This window comes from Coregonus clupeaformis, chromosome 40 (assembly GCF_020615455.1).
Source record: "Coregonus clupeaformis isolate EN_2021a chromosome 40, ASM2061545v1, whole genome shotgun sequence".
NCBI classification, from domain to species: Eukaryota; Metazoa; Chordata; class Actinopteri; order Salmoniformes; family Salmonidae; genus Coregonus; species Coregonus clupeaformis.
In genome coordinates, this window is record NC_059231.1 from 18223793 (window position 1) to 18245199 (window position 21407).

At 44.5% G+C, this 21407-nt stretch overlaps 1 protein-coding gene across 1 annotated transcript in view; it reads right to left on the reverse strand.

The window, feature by feature from the left end:
- Positions 1 to 21407, reverse strand: part of LOC121555154 (adenylate cyclase type 5-like) — a 202064-nt gene that overhangs the window by 15731 nt on the left and 164926 nt on the right. Inside the window, exons 9-11 of the mRNA XM_041868962.2 lie at positions 6432 to 6454; positions 5033 to 5177; positions 1506 to 1603 (exon numbers count right to left, since the gene is read on the reverse strand). Coding sequence (XP_041724896.1) covers positions 1506 to 1603; positions 5033 to 5177; positions 6432 to 6454 — 266 coding nt within the window. The remainder of the gene's footprint in view (positions 1 to 1505; positions 1604 to 5032; positions 5178 to 6431; positions 6455 to 21407) is intronic.

Here is a 21407-nt window from a genome sequence, read left to right on the forward strand (position 1 = left end):
TCACCCCGTGGGGTCAAAATGATCACAAGAACGGTGAGCAAAATCCCAGAACCACACGGGGGACCTAGTTAATGACCTGTAGAGAGCTGGGACCAAAGTAACAAAGCCTACCATCAGTAACACACTACGCCGCCAGGGACTCAAATCCTGCAGTGCAAGACGTGTCCCCCTGCTTAAGCCAGTACATGTCCAGGCCCGTCTGAAGTTTGCTAGAGTGCATTTGGATGATCCAGAAGAGGATTGGGAGAATGTAATATGGTCAGATGAAACCAAAATATAACTTTTTGTTAAAAACTCAACTCGTCGTGTTTGGAGGACAAAGAATGCTGAGTTGCATCCAAAGAACACCATACCTACTGTGAAGCATGGGGGTGGAAACATCATGCTTTGGGGCTGTTTTTCTGCAAAGGGACCAGGACGACTGATCCGTGTAAAGGAAAGAATGAATGGGGCCATGTATCGTGATATTTTGAGTGAAAACCTCCTTCCATCAGCAAGGGCATTGAAGATGAAACGTGGCTGGGTCTTTCAGCATGACAATGATCCCAAACACACCGCCCGGGCAACGAAGGAGTGGCTTCGTAAGAAGCATTTCCAAGGTCCTGGAGTGGCCTAGCCAGTCTCCAGATCTCAACCCCATAGAAAATCTTTGGAGGGAGTTGAAAGTCTGTGTTGCCCAGCGACAGCCCCAAAACATCACTGCTCTAGAGGAGATCTGCATGGAGGAATGGGCCAAAATACCAGCAACAGTGTGTGAAAACCTTGTGAAGACTTACAGAAAACGTTTGACCTGTGTCATTGCCAACAAAGGGTATATAACAAAGTATTGAGAAACTTTTGTTATTGACCAAATACTTATTTTCCACCATAATTTGCAAATAAATTCATTAAAAATCCTACAATGTGATTTTCTGGAATCTTTTTTCTCATTTTGTCTGTCATAGTTGATGTGTACCTATGATGAAAATTACAGGCCTTTCTCATCTTTTTAAGTGGGAGAACTTGCACAATTGGTGGCTGACTAAATACTTTTTTCCCCCACTGTAGATGGGATAGTTGTAGAGGCCTTTTTCCTATTCAACAGATGATTGATGATTTTCCAAGTTGACTTTATATTGTTTGAAGATTATTGGAATTTGTTCGTAAAATATATTTTTGGGGATATCCGAAATAAAATGGGTAAATTTGTTGTTATTATTTTTGTAATTGGCAGAATTCAGGGGGGTGGGATTTATGACCAACTTTCTATACAATGTGGGGTTTTTTTACCAATATTTTTTTGGACCGGTTGTAAACCAAAATGCAGTGATGAAATATAGAATTAAAGGATGTGAGAAAAGTCTGGTAAGCAGACTCCACATCGGGATGATTATAAAAATGTTCCCATTAAATATGCAAGGATGATGCAAGGACATCAATAAAACTACCAATGTCAGTATCGGGTGGCTGATAGACGCATTCCAATTACTATTTTTTACCACCAAAATATTGGATTCAGTACTTACTGTGGTACAATGACAATCTGGATGAAACAGATGAAGAAGAAGATGAGAGAGGAGCAGGCCACGTACGCTCCAAATCTGGAGTCCACTTGTTTGGAGTACTGACGGAGAAACAGAAATAGAAAAATATAAGAGCAGTAAGGTAACCAGAGGCTGGCTGACTGCTTCACATCTCACTTCAAACCCTTTAGTACAGTATACTGATGTGAGGACACAACAGCCTCACACTGTGAGAACAGCATGGTAACGGTTACACAGCTGAACGGCCATCCATCCATCAATCCATCTATCCATCCATCCATCTATCCATCCATCCATCTATCCATCTATCTATCTACTGTATCTATCTATCCAGCCATCTATCCATCCATCCACATGCAGCAGTGTCTCTGGCTGGGCCTAAAGGATGTGCTCAGGAGGTGAATAGTGTGTGTGTGTGTGTGTGTGTGTGGCATAGTTACTCAGGAGGTGAATTATGAGATCTTTCAGATGACAGGTAATAGAGGAAAACAAAGTCAGTGATTATCTCTCCCACAGAAGACTGGGCTGGGGGCTGACACACTGAGAGAGGGCTTTGGATCAGTTCTAAGTAGCCACTATACAGCCCCTTTACCCCGACGAGAGAGAATGAGAGAGGATGAGAGAGGGAGAGGTGAAAGAGAGCAGGTTGAAAATGGGGCCTCTGTCCCTTCTCTTTCTCTCTCTCTGCCTTCACCCTCTCTCTCCTTCCCTCCCACCTCTTCCTTCTCTTTCCTTTTATATCTGCATCATTTTTATCGCTCTCTCTTTCTCCCACTCCCTCTCTGCCTCTCCTTTCTCTAACTGCTCTCGCCCTCTCTCACCTTTTATGTATCTTCCCTTTTACCAGCATCATTTTTACCTCTCTCTCTTCCTTTTAGCTTTGACATGCCCTGGATATGTCACACCAGTGAGTGGTGTAGCAATTTGTAGCAGAATTGCTTGTCTTGACAAAGGCCCTGAATCTTTTGAACTGACCATGACACCTGACAGGGAAAAATCCCTTAGTTATAGACTAACACTAAAACATTTTCCTGTTGTAGTTAGGAAAAACTCATGGACCTCCTGAGTTTGACAATCAATCCTGACACAAATGAATACACTGCTTACTCGTTTGACATTTCCACTGCTAAAGATATATCCAGAAGATTCACTCAGGGCCTTAGTCTGATTATGTGGAGTCATTTCCCTCAGGGCCTTCGTCTGATTTTGTGGAGTCATTTCCCTCAGGGCCTTAGTGTGATTACGTTTAGTAATTTCCCTCAGGGCCTTAGTGTGATTATGTGGAGTCATTTCCCTCAGGGCCTTAGTCCGATTATGTGGAGTCATTTCCCTCAGGGCCTTAGTGTGATTATGTTTAGTAATTTCCCTCAGGGCCTTAGTGTGATTATGTGGAGTAATTTCCCTCAGGGCCTTAGTGTGATTATGTGGAGTCATTTCCCTCAGGGCCTTAGTCCGATTATGTGGAGTCATTTCCCTCAGGGCCTTAGTGTGATTATGTGGAGTCATTTCCCTCAGGGCCTTAGTGTGATTATGTGGAGTCATTTCCCTCAGGGCCTTAGTCTGATTATGTGGAGTCATTTCCCTCAGGGCCTTAGTGTGATTATGTGGAGTCATTTCCCTCAGGGCCTTAGTCTGATTATGTGGAGTCATTTCCCTCAGGGCCTTAGTGTGATTATGTGGAGTCATTTCCCTCAGGGCCTTAGTCCGATTATGTGGAGTCATTTTCCTCAGGGCCTTAGTCCGATTATGTGGAGTCATTTCCCTCAGGTCCTTAGTCTGATTATGTGGAGTCATTCCTCTCAGTGCCTTAGTCCGATTATGTGGAGTCATTTCCCTCAGGGCCTTAGTGTGATTGTGTGGAGTCATTTCCCTCAGGGCCTTAGTGTGATTATGTGGAGTCATTTCCCTCAGGGCCTTAGTGTGATTATGTGGAGTCATTTCACTCAGGGCCTTAGTGTGATTATATGGAGTCATTTCCCTCAGGGCCTTAGTCTGATTATGTGGAGTCATTTTCCTCAGGGCCTTAGTCCGATTATGTGGAGTCATTTCCCTCAGGGCCTTAGTCCAATTATGTGGAGTCATTTCCCTCAGGGCCTTAGTGTGATTATGTGGAGTCATTTCCCTCAGGGCCTTAGTCTGATTATGTGGAGTCATTTTCCTCAGGGCCTTAGTCCGATTATGTGGAGTCATTTCCCTCAGGGCCTTAGTCCGATTATGTGGAGTCATTTCCCTCAGGGCCTTAGTCTGATTATGTGGAGTCATTCCCCTCAGGGCCTTAGTCCGATTATGTGGAGTCATTTTCCTCAGGGCCTTAGTCCGATTATGTGGAGTCATTTCCCTCAGGGCCTTAGTCTGATTATGTGGAGTCATTCCCCTCAGGGCCTTAGTCCGATTATGTGGAGTCATTTCCCTCAGGGCCTTAGTGTGATTATGTGAAGTGATTTCCCTCAGGTCCTTAGTCTGATTATGTGGAGTCATTTCCCTCAGGGCCTTAGTGTGATTATGTGGAGTCATTTTCCTCAGGGCCTTAGTCCGATTATGTGGAGTCATTTCCCTCAGGGCCTTAGTCCAATTATGTGGAGTCATTTCCCTCAGGGCCTTAGTGTGATTATGTGGAGTCATTTCCCTCAGGGCCTTAGTCTGATTATGTGGAGTCATTTTCCTCAGGGCCTTAGTCCGATTATGTGGAGTCATTTCCCTCAGGGCCTTAGTCCGATTATGTGGAGTCATTTCCCTCAGGGCCTTAGTCTGATTATGTGGAGTCATTCCCCTCAGGGCCTTAGTCCGATTATGTGAGTCATTTTCCTCAGGGCCTTAGTCCGATTATGTGGAGTCATTTCCCTCAGGGCCTTCGTCTGATTATGTGGAGTCATTCCCCTCAGGGCCTTAGTCCGATTATGTGGAGTCATTTCCCTCAGGGCCTTAGTGTGATTATGTGGAGTGATTTCCCTCAGGTCCTTAGTCTGATTATGTGGAGTCATTTCCCTCAGGGCCTTAGTGTGATTATGTGGAGTCATTTCCCTCAGGACCTTAGTGTGATTATGTGGAGTCATTTCCCTCAGGGCCTTAGTGTGATTATGTGGAGTCATTTCCCTCAGGGCCTTAGTGTGATTATGTGGAGTCATTTCCCTCAGGACCTTAGTGTGATTATGTGGAGTCATTTCCCTCAGGGCCTTAGTCCAATTATGTGGAGTCATTTCGCTCAGGGCCTTAGTGTGATTATGTGGAGTCATTTCCCTCAGGGCCTTAGTCTGATTATGTGGAGTCATTTCCCTCAGGGCCTTAGTCTGATTATGTGGAGTCATCTCCCTCAGGGCCTTAGTCCGATTATGTGGAGTCATTTCCCTCAGGGCCTTAGTCTGATTATGTGGAGTCATCTCCCTCAGGGCCTTAGTCCGATTATGTGGAGTCATTTCCCTCAGGGCCTTAGTGTGATTATGTGGAGTCATTTCCCTCAGGACTTTAGTGTGATTATGTGGAGTCATCTCCCTGGAGGAGGACGTCAGTACCTTCTTCTCCAGGTCTGGTTCTCTGAAGGTCAGCAGGAACTTCTTGACGTGTTCCGAGCGTAGCCGGTCAATACTCCTGGCGTCGATGGCTCTCCCTAAGAACTCGTCCACCTCATCCTCTGGGTTCAGGTTTTCCTGCATGTTTCTGAAAATGAAATGTCTAGATAACACAAGACGAGGAGACACTTTTTTGTTTTCCGTTTCAGGCCATCACAAGAGGTCCTTCAGCTCTATGTCTCTACGGGCCAGTCCGACACCAGTCCCCCCACCACAAGCCCCTAACTCACCACAGAACTGCGTCACCCAAATCAAGTGTGACCGTAACAAACAAAGTGATTGAGATCATCAGACCACTGTCATCATGTTAATTTGATTGGAATAATCGGTCGTTGAATCAGCAGTGCATTGTTTGATTGCATTGATTAGAGGCAATCTGGCCTATTGTCAGTGGATCAGTGGACAAGATCAAAACAGGTGATTAAAATGTTTTATGAATCACAGACAGACAGTCTCTTCCATACAGTTACAGTGAGTATGGAAGAGACTGAACTCACTGACACTCATGGGTATGGATGTCATGTCCTTGAAGAAACGGGTTTGCTCCCATTCACTAAAGTGACTGTCATGATGAAACACATTTGTATTTTTTTATTTTTTATTTAACCTTTATTTAACCAGGTAAGCCAGTTGAGAACAAGTTCTCATTTACAACTGCGACCTGGCCAAGATAAAAGCAAAGCCCATTGAAGAACATTGATCTGTCCCATGTAGCTCAGTTGGTAGAGCATGGCGCTTGCAACGCCAGAGTTGTGGGTTCGATTCCCACGGGGGCCCAGTATGGAAAAAATAATAATAATGTATGCACTCACTAACTGTAAGTTGCTCTGGATAAGAGTGTCTGCTAAATGACTAAAAATGTAAAATCTGGCTGTAGCATGTAGAGCAATGCATGGGGGAAATCAAATCAAATGTTATTTGTTACATGCTTTGTAAACAACAGAAGCACATAGAATCACATAGAGGAGCTCGAAATTTAGATATATTCAGGGTGAGAACACAGACTGTGTTTGTGACATATGCAAGGATATGCACAACGGAAAATGGGCCATCCCCTTGAGTGACAACTGGATCAGCCAATCACATCTCCAGGATTCCCCTCCTCACCCAGTGAAAAATGAGTTGGATGTTCTGGTCGTGTTTTCGATGGCTATGCTGTGTATTATAGCAACAGTAGTTTATTTCTGTGACTGCCACATACCTATCCAGATAAGTCAAAGATCTATGGCTGTGATATTGCCATTTTGTCTTTAGAAACCCTGAAAACACAACCTGCAGCAGAAGGTTGCCCAACACCTTGACTCACAGGAAGCGAGATGGGGAGATGGGGGTCTCTACTCACTTGTCCTTGGGGTCTTCAAATCCCTGTTAGACAGAAGAAAGGAGCAGAATAGAGAGACTGTTAGCTGACTGGAAAATGACTGAAATTCAGGAACAGCTACAAACAGAGAAACGTAAGTGGTGCTAGAGTTTCTTTCGAAGAAAAAGAGGTAGAATCCATTCACACAGCCAGGTGTTGGCTAAAAATGGAAGTTGTTTCAAAAACCAAGACAAGAGACTGACAATTCTTCCAGCGTCCTCTCTGCACAAACTCCCAGTTCAAGATGCTGAAAAACAACAACAACAGTTTTGTCCCAAATGGCACCCTATTCCCTACCTACGTAGTGTACTACTTTTGACCAGGGCCCATACATCTCTGGTCAAAAGTGGTGCACTATATAGGGAATAGGGTGCCATTTGGGACGCACACAAAGTTGAGAACAACAGCTAGCCAGGCAGGCATCTTCCTAGGAAGATGAGTCAATAGTGCTTCTAGAGAAGACTGTCTGCCTGTCAGGAGACCAGAGGGGTCTTGCTGAGCCTTCATTAAATACACAGATAATTATACCAGCAGGGTGTTTAGTTGCTTACTATACACCTAATGCATAATGCATATTTATTTACAACACATTAGGTGAACTGATGAGTTTCTAAATCTACTGTATCACGGACCTGCAGTGACCTCTAATGGATGAAGATAGCAACAACAGCAGGAGAAAATGTGCAGTACAGGTCCAAGAAACAACACAGTAAATAGTTGTCTAGACTAGAGCTACTTCCATATGAACAAAGTTACTCCCATGTGAATAGAAATGACCATTCACTATTGCTTTGTGCCTGATTCAGAGGGGATGGGTTAACTGACTAGGCATCCCCTTTCCTTTTGTCAGATCTAGGTTCAATCTATACTCCTATATTTTACCAATTGTGAACTAAGCTGAAAATACCCTGGAACCCTTATTTTTTGGACAACAGAATTTCTGAATGTCTTATAACATAAGCAATTCCACTGATAAAACTGCCCTCTACAAACAGAGAGGTGGAACATCCCCAAATACCAGTATTCTCTTTCTTTTATATGGAATAGGAGAACAGTGATTAATGACATTGTAGGAATGTACGACAGAAACACAGCGGAGAGCACGTCATAAGTTTCTCCACTCCGCTGCCTGCCCTGCCGTGCTGGGAGGTTGGAGGACAAGGGCTAGTGTGGGAATTACTATCACTGTAACTCCCTTTCCCTTCACACAGACCCATTCTCTTTACCTCATGCCCTGTGTCTCGCTCTCTCGCTCCTTGCTCCCGCTATCTCTGCTCTTTCTCTACCTCTGCTGCTGTGTGATTTAGGACCAGGGGAAGCAGTAGAGAGAGAGAGAGACAGAGCGACAGAAACAGAGTGACAGAGATAGAAACTCATAGACAGGGACAGAGAGAGATAGAGGAGAGGAGAAGAGAGGACTGTCTGTTAACTTTAAATTTTTAAATTTTAGTCATTTAGCAGACGCTCTTATCCAGAGCGACGTACAGTAGTGAGTGCATACATTTTCATACTTTTTTCGTACTCAAATTCAGTGTATGTGTAAGAAGTGAGAGGGAAAGAGTGGAGGGTTACATGACACAGAATAATAAAGGGAGAGACAGACAGACAGACAGACAGACAGACAGAGACACAGACATAGAGAGAGAGAGAGAGAGAGAGAGAGAGAGAGAGAGACCTGGCCCTGACAGTAAATCTCAGTAAGACAAAAATAATGGTGTTCCATAAAAGGTCCAGTTGCCAGGACCACAAATACAAATTCCATCTAGACACCGTTTCCCTAGAGCACACAAAAAACGATACATACCTTGGCCTAAACATCAGCGCCACAGGTAACTTCCACAAAGCTGTGAACAATCTGAGAGACAAGTCAAGAAGGGCCTTCTATGCCATCAAAAGGAACATAAAATTCAACATACCAATAAGGATCTGGCTAAAAAATACTTGAATCAGTTATAGAACCCATTGCCCTTTATGGTTGTGAGGTCGGGGATCCACTCACCAACCAAGAATTCACAAAATGGGACAAAAACCCAATTGAGACTTTGCATGTAGAATTCTGCAAAAATATCCTCTGTGTACAACGAAAAACACAAAATAATGCTTGCAGAGCAGAATTAGGCAGATACCCGTTAATTGTCAAAATCCAGAAAATAGCCGTTAAATTCTATAACCACTTATAAGGAAGCGATTCCCAAACCTTCCATAACAAAGCCATCACCTACAGAGAGATGAACTTGGAGAAGAGTCCCCTAAGCAAGCTGCTCCTGGGGCTCTGTTCACAAACACAAACAGACCCAACAGAGCCCCAGGACAACAACACATTTAGACCCAACCAAGTCATGAGAAAACAAAAAGAGAATTACTTGACACATTGGAAAGAATTAACAAAGAAACAGAGCAAACTAGAATGCTATTTGACTCTAAACAGAGAGTACACAGTGGCAGAATACCTGACCACTGTGACTGACCCAAACTTAATGAAAGATTTGACTATGTACAGACTCAGTGAGCATAGCCTTGCTATTGAGAAAGGCTGCCGTAGGCAGACCTGGCTCTCAAGCGTAGACCTGGCTCTCAAGAGAAGACAGGCTATGTGCACACTGCTCACAAAATGAGGTGGAAACTGAGCTGCACTTCCTACCCTCCTGCCAAATGTATGACCATATTAGAGACACATATTTCCCTCAGATTACACAGATCCACAAAGAATTAGAAAACAAACCCAATTTTGATAAACTCCCATATCTACTGGGTGAAATACCACAATGTGCCATCACAGCAGCAAGATTTGTGACCTGTTGCCACAAGAAAAGGGCAACCAGTGAAGAACAAACACCATTGTAAATACAACCTATATTTGTGTTTATTTATTTTCCCATTTGTACTTTAACTATTTGCACATTGTTACAACACTCTATATATACATAATATGTCTTTATTATTTTGGAACTTCTGAGTGTAATTTTTATTGTTTATTTCACTTTTGTTTACTACTTCACTTGCTTTGGCAATGTTAACATATGTTTCCCATGCCAATAAAGCCCTTAAATTGAATTGAATTGAAATTGAGAGAGAGACAGACAGAGACAGACAGACAGAGACAGAGAGAAATAGAGAGAGACAGACATACATACAGACAGAGACTTCTGACTTTTTGTCTTTCTTTAATGATGCATTCTCATTTCATTAAACCCCCCCCCCATCCCCTGTACTGCATACTCACCTTGCCCTCTACCCCACGATACAAAAACAACACCACACATTACAATAACCCAGACCTCACCACTTCTACAACCGTATATACAGACCATCTTCCCCAGCTATACAGACAGCCCCCCCAACACACCATATCTCTTGAAACATCTCCACACTTTTTATCATTTTATAGAACTCAAATTCCACCCTAAGGCGCGCAGAGACCATCCCATTAAATAATAGTAAAGGGTCTGTTATCCCCCTACCTTTGACCCTGTTCCTCCTTGTTAGCAAATAGCCAACTTTGCCTGAGCAAACAGAAAATGCAACAACACACATTTGACCTTTTCCTTATTTGAATACCTGTACCCCATTATAAACATCCCAACAGTAAACTCCACCCCCAACCTCTCACACAGACATTCCAACAGAGACATTAAAGGCATTAACCTGGCGCACACAGAAAACACATGAATCACAGTTTCACTCATGACACAGAAAGGACACCCCTGTCCGACTCCCAGTTTAACCTGTGCCAAGCAGCTGTTAGTGGCCAGGGCTCCATGAAGAAACCTCCACTGGAGGTCACCTGACCTCTTTGGTACTGGGAGTTTGTAGAGCCCCCTCCATCTAAAACCCACCATCCTCGTTGCCCCACATACCCCCTGCCACTGATGTGCCTTCACTCCTGTTAGGCTCCTAATGTTCCTTACCTTAATACAGAGGTTGTATAGGGCTTTACCTCCCACCCCCTCAAACTCCCCCAGGCTCGGAGTGTTAAAATCTAACAAGTCCTCCAGACCCCATTCCCAGTCCCGAGTCTCTGCCGTCACATTGGTGGCCCCTCCCCCTTTGGCCGCTCAAACACCCCCTGTTACCGGCTCAGACAGTGCCTCCTGGACTTCCCCCAGGAATCTCTCCAGCAGCCTAAAATATGTTAGTCCTGTTTGTTGTGCTAGGACTTCTAGGGTTTTCCACCCCTCCTCTCCCAGCAGTCGCAGGTCACCCAGCCTTAGTAATCCCGCTGCCATCAGTCGCCTCTGCAGGGTGGCCGACTGAACCGATCTCAAAAGGATGACTGGGTTGTGGAAGATAGGCTCCTCCCACACCCAAAGCCCAGGCTCCACACCCCCTTCTTGTGTGGGCCTTAGCAGCTGACAGGCCCTCAGCACCGCAGAGTAAAAATCAGAGAGACCTGCTGTACTCAGTCCCTCCAGACATGAGGAATAGCTGCCGGTCCAACCTTAATCCACCAGCTCTCCTCAGCAGCGCGCATGCTGGTTCCCTCCATCCGACATCAGTATGGTACAGCAGTGTCTGCACCGCCTTTAGTCGGAATGCAGCCACCCTGCTCTCCAGTTCCACCAGGCCCTGTCCTCCTTCATTTACGGACATATACAACACTGCCGCCCTCAGCCAGTGATGGACTGACCAGAAAAAATCCACCAGCTTGCGTTGCAGGTCTGCGAGCAGATCGGTGGGGGGGTTGAGGACAGCCAGTTTATGCCACAGGGAAGATGCCAGCAGGTTGCTGATTATCAGCACCCTCCCTCTATATGACACTTTGGACAGGAGCCACCTCCACCTGGCCAGTCTCGACACCACTGCCTGTGACAGCCCCTCACAGTTCTTCCTGACCCACCTCTCCGAGCCCAGGTAGACCCCCAAAATGTTAAGCCCTTCACAACCCCACTGCAAACCCCCTGGAAGCAGAGGAGGGGCCCTATCCCCCCATGCCCCACATAACAGAGCTTTGCTCTTGCCCCAGTTTACCTTAGCTGATGAAGCTCCATCGTACACCTTCAGACTAGTCTCTAGTGCCTGCATATCCTGACCATCCCTGACCATCACAGAAACGTCATCTGCATACGCTTACACTGCTATGCCTGTCAACACAACAATGCATGTCCAGCACACTCCCTGCAGTCTCCTGCGTAGCAGGCCCAAAAAAGGCTCAATGGCTAGAGTATATAACTGCCCCGATAGAGGACATCCTTGTCTAATGCCCCGCCTCACCCAGACTGGCCTACTGAATTCCCCTTCCACCTTGACCATACACGACGCCCCAGCATACAACATCTTCACACAGGCCAAAAACCTTTCCCCAAACCCAAACACAGACATCACATTAAACAGATACTCATGATCCACTCTATCAAAAGCCTTCTCTTGATCTAAAGAGACCAGTCCAAAGTTCACATTAGAACCTCTCGACAAATCCAACATGTCCCTGATTTAAGAACAAGTTGTCCGTGATTCACCCAATGCACTCCTCTTTCCCGCATCTCTGGCACCATTAATATTAAGTGAGCCTACCCAAAGAGTCTCCATAAGAAGTGGGAGAAAAGCCAGCAAAGAAAGAGACCAATAGCAAAGCTCTCAAAAAGCCCCAGTGCCAGAAAGAAACTATTCATCTAAACAGCGTCTGAAGGTAGACCTTTACGCACGGTTGTGACCCACTTCCTCAACCTAAACCGTTTCCTGGGTGAGAGGACACCATGCCCCTCATTTTTCATAGTATGTTGTACTGATCTTACAAACTTTCCCGGATCGCAAAAAAAAGCCTCAAGATAAACTTCTTCCCCCTTAGTCTCATTCTTGACAGTTCCCTCACTGTGTACTTTGACCCTTCTGCCTGACTGTCTGTCAGCTCTGGACCCATTGAGGAGGAGTCTGAAAAGAAATCCTCCTCATCGTCCTCTTCCTCAGACACCTTCCTCCTCCTCATCTCCATGTTCCATCCTGACCACCTGCTCTTCCTCTCTAGTCGGGGCCTCCCCCTCAGCACCAGGCAAAGGTTCCTTGGTGCCTTTCACCACACCAGCCTCTGCCCTCCCACCTCCTTTCTTCTCCCCCTTTTTCCTCTTCCGCTTGACACCCTCCTCCACCCCCCCTAGTCGCTTACCCTTCTCCACTATACTCTCCTCATCCACTAGCATAACCTGACTAGGCCCAGCATCATCTACACCACCATCCCTAGCATGACTAGACCCAGCCTCATCTACACCACCATCTCTAGCATGACTAGGCCCAGCCTCTGCTGCATGCATCTCATGGCCCCCTGCACGTTGACCTCGATTTCCCCCACTGGTGCTTGTACCATCACCTTGTCTACGGCCTTTATGTGGACACGGAAAGCTCTTATGCCCCAAATCCCCACACTCAAAGCACCGTAGACTATCTGTGCTGGCAAACCCTGCGTAGAGCCCCAACCCATGCCTCACTTTAAAATTGACATTTAACTGTTGCTCATTGTTATCCAAAAACATGAACACTTGCCTCCTGAACGAAAGAACATGCTTGACGGCATCTGCCTGAAAACCTGCCGACAGTACATGAAAACCACTAGAAAACTTACCAAAACGACTCAGCTCCTTCCTGATTTGATAATCCGTAATAAACGGAGGCAAATATGCAACTACCACCCTAGTCGAAGGGGTAGAAAGAGGAGAAATTGGCACCAACACACCCCTTACAAATATTCCACTAGCAATGAGCCTACCCACCAAATGTTCTCATTTCATGAACACAACCCCAGCTTTGTTCAATCTGGAAGCGGAATCTATAAATTCAGCTTCTACCTGTTCGCCGACCGCGAGCAGAACCTCCTCCACCTTAATTCCATTCTCGGGAACACACCTGAATCCATGCCGTAACGACAGCGTCTCCTCCGCGCTAGGCATCGCGCACATTTCACCATTCAAAACCCCAGGAAACTAAAACTCTGTCCTCTTCCTCCCTAACTTTGGAAAAAAAGCAGTGGGTACCGCTAAAACAAACAGTGCATTAACCCTCCACCATAGAAAATAAGAATTTAAAGAAAAGACCAAGGAAAGAACCAATCAAATAAGTTAGGACAAAGCCCTCCACACCAAACACTCAAACGCCCAAAAAAAACCAGCATGCACTGAGAGAGAGAGAGAGACAGAGACAGAGGAGAAAGAGAGAGACAGACAGACAGAGACAGAGAGACAGAGACAGAGACAGACAGTAGGACAGACAGACAGCGAGATATATATAGAGAGAGAGACAGAGAGATGTGTATATATATATAGAGAGAGAGAGAGCGAGAGAGAGAGAGAGAGAGAGCTAGGGACATACAGTTGAAGTCAGAAGTTTACATACACTTAGGTTGGAGTCATTAAAACTATTTTTCCAACCACTCCACAAATTTCTAGTTAACAAACTATAGTTTTGGCAAGTCGGTTAGAACATCTACTTTGTGCATGACACAAGTAATTTTTCCAACAATTGTTTACAGACAGATTATTTCACTTATAATTCACTGTATCACAATTTCAGTGGGTCAAAAGTTTACATACACTAAGTTGACTGTGCCTTTAAACAGCTTGGAAAATTCATAGCTTTAGAAGCTTCTGATAGGCTAACTGACATCATTTGAGTCAATTGGAGGTGTACCTGTGGATGTATTTCAAGGCCTACCTTCAAACTCAATGCCTCTTTGCTTGACATAATGGGAAAATCAAAATAAATCAGCCAAGACCTCAGGAAAAAATGTGTAGACCTCCACAAGTCTGGTTCATCCTTGGGAGCAATTTCCAAACGCCTGAAGGTACCACGTTCATCTGTACAAACAATAGTACGCAAGTATAAACACCATGGGACCACGCAGCGTCATACCGCTCAGGAAGGAGACACATTCTGTCTCCTAGAGATGAACGTACTTTGGTGCAAAAAGTGTAAATCAATCCCAGAACAACAGCAAAGGACCTTGTGAAGATGCTGGAGGAAACAGGTACAAAAGTATCTATATCCACAGTAAAACGAGTCCTATATCGACATAACCTGAAAGGCCGCTCAGCAAGGAAGAAGCCACTGCTCCAAAACCGCCATAAAAAAGCCAGACTACGGTTTGCAACTGCACATGGGGACAATTATCATACTTTTTGGAGACATGTCCTCTGGTCTGATGAAACAAAAATAGAACTGTTTGGCCATAATGACCATCATTATGTTTGGAGGAAAAAGGGGAAGGCTTGCAAGCCGAAGAACACCATCCCAAACGTGAAGCACGGGGGTGGCAGCATCATGCTGTGGGGGTGCTTTGCTGCAGGAGGGACTGGTGCACTTCAAAAAATAGATGGCATCATGAGGAAGGAAAATTATGTGGATATATTGAAGCAACATCTCAAGACATCAGTCAGGAAGTTAAAGCTTGGTCGCAAATGGGTCTTCCAAATGGACAATGACCCCAAGCATACTTCCAAAGTTGTGGCAAAATGGCTTAAGGACAACAAAGTCAATGTATTGGAGTGGCCATCACAAAGCCCTGACCTCAATCCTATAGAAAATGTGTGGGCAGAACTGAAAAAGCGTGTGCGAGCAAGGAGGCCTACAAACTTGACTCAGTTACACCAGCTCTGTCAGGAGGAATGGGCCAAAATTCACCCAACGTATTGTGGGAAGCTTGTGGAAGGCTACCCCAAACATTTGACCCAAGTTAAACAATTTAAAGGCAATGCTACCAAATACTAATTGAGTGTATGTAAACTTCTGACCCACTGGGAATGTGATGAAAGAAATAATAGCTGAAAGAAATAATTCTCTCTACTATTATTCTGACATTTCACATTCTTAAAATAAAGTGGTGATCCTAACTGACCTAAGACAGGGAATTTTTACTAGGATTAAATGTCAGGAATTGACAGTTTAAATGTATTTGGCTAAGGTGTATGTAAACTTCCGACTTCAACTGTACATCCAACTGCGTAGTGTATATTATTCTGCCAGAGAGAGACTGTCGCAGCTGTCTGACTGTGAACTATGGTAACATTTTATTGCTTATATATGTAAACTATTGCCTCATCCATTCCCTTGTTACTACCTTTCTTGCCCAAGGATGCAATTTTACAACAACAACAAAAATGTCGCAGCTGGACAATAATTGACAGACAGAAAATACTTACGCCCACACTCACTCGCTGAGCTCTTCGTATTCAATGATTTCAGACACTGATTTCAGATTCATCAGGGAAGAAGAGATGACCAGAAATAATTATCGGACTCAAATCTGCACACCAAAAACCTTGGGGTGAAGACAATAGTATGCAGGTGCTATGATTGGAACCAGATTCAGTTAATTATCGTATTGACAGAGAGTTGTTGAGTTCATGTTAAGAGAGGAGATGATAGGAGGGGGGAGGGGATGAGATGATAGGAGGGGGGAGGGGAGGAAAGGAGAGGAGAGCACAGCAGAGGAGAGGAGAGGAGAGGAGAGGAGAGGGAGAGGAGAGGAGAGGAGAGGAGAGGAGAGGAGAGAGGAGAGGAGAGGAGAGGAGGAGGAGAGGAGAGGAGAGGAGAGGAGAGGAGAGGAGAGGAGAGGAGAGGAGAGGAGAGGAGAGGAGAGGAGCGGGGAGGAGAGCAGAGCAGAGCAGAGGAGCGGGGAGCGCAGGAGAGGAGAGGAGAGGAGAGGAGAGGAGAGGAGAGGAGAGGAGAGGAGAGAGCAGAGGAGCGGGGAGGAGAGGAGAGGAGAGGAGAGGGAGAGGAGAGGAGAGGAGAGGAGAGGGAGAGGAGAGGAGAGAGGAGGAGCGGGGAGGGAGGAGAGGAGAGGAGAGGGAGAGGAGAGGAGAGGAGAGGGAGAGGAGAGGAGAGGGAGAGGAGAGGAGGGAGAGGAGAGGAGGGAGAGGAGAGGAGAGGAGAGGGAGAGGAGAGGAGAGGAGAGGAGAGGCAGAGGAGAGGCAGAGGAGAGAGCAGAGGAGCGGAGAGGAGAGGAGAGGAGAGGAGAGGAGAGGGAGAGGAGAGGAGAGGAGAGGAGAGGGAGAGGAGAGGAGAGGAGAGGAGAGGAGAGAGCAGAGGAGCGGGGGAGGAGAGGAGAGGAGAGGGAGAGGGAGAGGGAGAGGAGAGGAGAGGAGAGGGAGAGGAGAGGAGAGGAGAGGAGAGGAGAGGGGAGAGGAGAGGAGAGGAGAGAGCAGAGGAGAGAGCAGAGGAGAGAGCAGAGGAGAGAGCAGAGGAGAGGAGAGGAGAGGAGAGGAGCTTAGTGGCAGGTAGCTTAGTGGTTAAGAGCGTTGTGCCAGTAACCGAAAGGTCGCTGGTTCTAATCCCCGAGCCGACTAGGTGAAAAGTCTGTCGATGTGCCCTTGAGCAAGGCACTTAACCCTAATTGCTCCTGTAAGTCGCTCTGGATAAGCACGTCTGCTAAATGACTAAAATGTTTACAAAAATGAGAGCAGAGGAGAGGAGAGGAGAGGTAAACAACAAAAGAGTGGTCTGATAGTTGCCATAGCAGCATTGATTTAGCTCAGTGGGAGGTCTGGGGGAACAGAAAGAGGAAACTCAATATGGTCACACCACTCTCAACGATATGCTGTCATTCTATTGTTTATTTTCTATGTGTGTGTGTTTGTGTGTGTGATATTCTCTTTGGGATTCTGAGTGATGATGATATTCTGCTACAAATGGGACCTTACTGACTGAATGTTTTGGCATTTATTCATCCCTGTTGCCCACGTATTGTATTGTGACAGAGTGAGTAGTCCTCGAGAGACTTGCTGGAGAGGTAAACCATAGTGTGGTGGGCCAATGATTGCTGCCTCCCTGCTACCCCCTCTACCTTTGAAACTATACGGTAGCTTTCTGGGCATTCAATAAAGCAGGGTTTCCCAAACTCGGTCCTGCCTGTTTTTTTTTGCCCTAGCACTACACAGCTCATTCAAATAACCAACTCATCATCAAGCTTTGATTATTTGAATCAGTTGTGTAGTGCCAGGACTGGGTTTGGGAAAGCCTGCATTACAGAATGCAAATGATTTCCATCATCGTCTCAGAAGATTGAAGAGAAACGTGGACATAAGGAATAAATGTGTCACTGTCAATGCTGACAGTTCTGGATTTGTAGGGGGGGATTAAAGCATCTGTTAAATGACTATTATTATATGCACCTGTGGTTGTTTTGCTCTGTGGTCTGAGGGTATTTCACCATTCTGTGTTATATCAGACTTTATCCCACTGACGTCTACACAGGCAGGAAGCACTTCATGTCTACACAGACAGGAAGCACTTCAGCCCACTGATGTCTACAGTCGTGGTCAAAAGTTTTGAGAATGACACAAGTATTGGTCTTCACAAATTTCGCTGCTTCAGTGTTTTCAGACATTTTTGTCAGATGTTACTATGGTATACTGAAGTATAATTACAAGCATTCCATAAGTGTCAAAGGCTTTTATTGACAATTACATTAAAGTTTATGCAAAGAGTCAATATTTGCAGTGTTGACCCTTCTTTTTCAAGACCTCTGCAATCCGCCCTGGCATGCTGTCAATTAACTTCTGGGCCACATCCTGACTGATGGCAGCCCATTCTTGCATAATCAATGCTTGGAGTTTGTCAGAATTTGTGGGTTTTTGTTTGTCCACCTGCCTCTTGAGGATCGACCACAAGTTCTCAATGGGATTAAAATGATTAAGGTCTGGTGAGTTTCCTGGCCATGGACCCAAAATGTCGATGTTTTGTTCCCCGAGCCACTTAGTTATCACTTTTGCCTTATGGCAAGATGCTCTATCATGCTGGAAAAGGCATTGGTCGTCACCAAACTGTTCTTGGATGGTTGGGAGAAGTTGCTCTCTGAGGATGTGTTGGTACCATTCTTTATTCATGGCTGTGTTCTTAGGCAACATTTTGAGTGAGCCCACTCCCTTGGCTGAGAAGCAACCCCACACATGAATGGTCTCAGGATGCTTTACTGTTGGCATGACACAGGACTGATGGTAGCGCTCACCTTGTGTTTTCCGGATGCCCCAAACAATTGGAAAGGGGATTCATCAGAGAAAATGACTTTACCCCAGTCTTCAGCAGTCCAATCCCTGTACCTTTTGCAGAATATCAGTCTGTCCCTGATGTTTTTCCTGGAGAGAAGTGGCTTCTTTGCCTCCCTTCTTGACTCCAGGCCATCCTCCAAAAGTATTTGCCTCACTGTGCGTGCAGATGCATTCACACCTGCCTGCTGCCATTCCTGAGCAAGCTCTGCACTGGTGGTGCCCCGATCCCGCAGCTGAATCAACTTTAGGAGACGGTCCTGGCGCTTGCTGGACTTTCTTGGGTGCCCTGAAGCCTTCTTCACAACAATTGAACCTCTCTCCTTGAAGTTCTTGATGATCCGATAAATAGTTGATTTAGGTGCAATCTTACTAGCAGCAATATCCTTGCCTGTGAAGCCCTTTTTGTGCAAAGCAATGATGACGGCACGTGTTTCCTTGCAGGTAACCATGGTTAACAGAGGAAGAACAATGATTTCAAGCCCTTTCTCCTTTTAAAGCTTCCAGTCTGTTATTCTAACTCAATCAGCATGACAGAGTGATCTCCAGCCTTGTCCTCGTCAACACTCTCACCTGTGTTAACGAGAGAATCACTGACATGATGGCAGCTGGTCCTTTTGTGGCAGGGCTGAAATGCAGTGGAAATGTTTTTTTTTTTTTTTGGGGGGGGGGAGGATGGATCAGCTTAATATTGCAGATAGATTGTATCTTCTATCAATGTAATTGTCTGCATCACTTCCAATCCCCCATGTTTTTTATATATATACTCCCCTTTATTACTTTTCAACCCCGCCATCCTTTCCCTACTTGGAGTAAATTAGTGAACAACAATGCCCAGGCCTCTACTTTCGGTCTATACTTACTATCTACACCTTATGGACACAGTTAATTTTACAATAATTGTATTATATATATATATTTTATTTTATTTTTTTGCTCCTGAACTTCTTCTACTCTCAACCTCTCCGATCATTTTCATGATGTCCATCCGGTTTGCTTCTATATGCCATATCTTTCTAACTGTGCTCTTTCCCAAAAGCTCCCAACATACAACCGATATACTTATTATGGACACAGTATGCTTACATTATTAGCTATCTTTGTTATTATTTGTTGTTATTTGTTATTAGTCCCATCCTTCAACTCTATTCAAAACCTCCCATCTATCTCTTAACACCATCCATATAGGATTTCTATTTGCCATATATATTTCAACCGTACTGTGATGTTTTATAAAAGTTCTGAACCTTTCTATTCTCATTGCTTCTACAGATTGTGAATTAAAAATAAACATTTTTGCTAAAAGTATTATTATATTATTGATCGATTGACTATGACTTTTCAGATCACCCAGTAATGCTATCTGCAAGGTTAGCTCCAGGTAAATATTGCAATCCTTTAGCCATTCCTGGACCTGTGTCCAAAAACAAGCTACAAATGGACAGAACCAAAACAAATGATCTAATGATTCTGTCTCTTCACAGCAAAATCTGCAGAGCTGGGAAGATTGTATCCCCCATATAAATAACATTATATTGGTAGCAAGAATTTTATATAATAATTTAAATTGAAAGATTCTAATTTTTGAATCCGGTGTCGTTTTGTGTGTCAGTTCATAAACACTATGCCATGGGATCGGTACGTCAAAAATCTCTTCCCAACTATTTTGCAATCTATATGGGACGGCTGTCAAGTCTTTGGTCCTTAAGTGAAACTGATATACTTTTTTATTTATCACAGTTTTCCTTAACCAATTATGTTCTTTAATGCAAGGCCGACAGACAAGTTCCTTACTTTCTCCCCCTTCCACTTTCCTCTTCCACTTTTGCAGTAAGGCTGCAATTATTTGGTTGTAATTTTGGGTAGAGCAGACATTTCCATATGTTTTTGTTAGCTGCATGTGCGACATAACTCCACCAGTCCTACCGATGATATCATTTACGAAGATTATACCTTTTTTAAACATTCTGTCAAAAAATAAAGGTTTTTTGTCAATTAGTATATTTGAATTTAACCACAATATTTGTTGCATTATTTGTCCTGTCGTTTCTGGAGGATTAAATTGAAATTGCAACCAACTTTCTATGGCTTGTTTTAGAAATAGTGATATTTGGGAGATTATTTCCTTTTCAAATAACTGCAAATGAGTTGTTGTAATCTGAATAAAGGGAAAAAGGCCTTTCTTGAACATTGGGTGAGACAATCTTACTAATTTGCTTGAGAACCAGTTCGGATTTAAGTATAACTTTTGTATGACTGAAGCTTTTAGTGATAGGTCTAATGCTTTAATATTTAATCATTTCTGTCCTCCAAATTCATTGTCACGATCGTTATGGGAAGAAGCGGACCAAGGCGCAGCGTGAGAAGCGTACATCTTTTAATGAGTGTACACACAACGAACCAAAACAATAAACGATACATGAAGTCCTAGGTTAAATACACAAACCTTCCGGAACAAGATCCCACAATACAAAAGTGCCAACAGGCTGCCTAAGTATTACTCCCAATTAGGAGTGGGCGATATACCGGTTTGATAGTAAAAACCGGTATTGTGCCGCGCCATGATATGGATTTAGCAATATCATGGATACCGCGATTTATTCAGAATTCATAAATTCGAATTTTGCATCAATATTTTTTTGTTCCAAATTTCAACTGAGTGATAGTACTAAGTAGCTACATCTTTTTTTTTTTTTTTTTTATCCAACCTTTCTTGGTTCTTACGAATAAAAAGAATGTATGTTAATATGTTGACCTATTTTTATGAGCGCACGTCGCATGCACTTGTTGCACGCATGTAGTGCTAGCAACAAAGAAGTGTGCAGGCAGCTGCAGTTAGGAGGCAGGTTAACTATTGGGGGAAAACTTTACAATCCAGGATGAGCGAAAACACAGAAATTGATGTTGCTCAAGAGCAGGAGGATAAATTGGTTAAGAAGAAAGGGGGCACCTCTGTTGTTTGGAACTGGTTTGGCTTTAAAATCTCCGACCC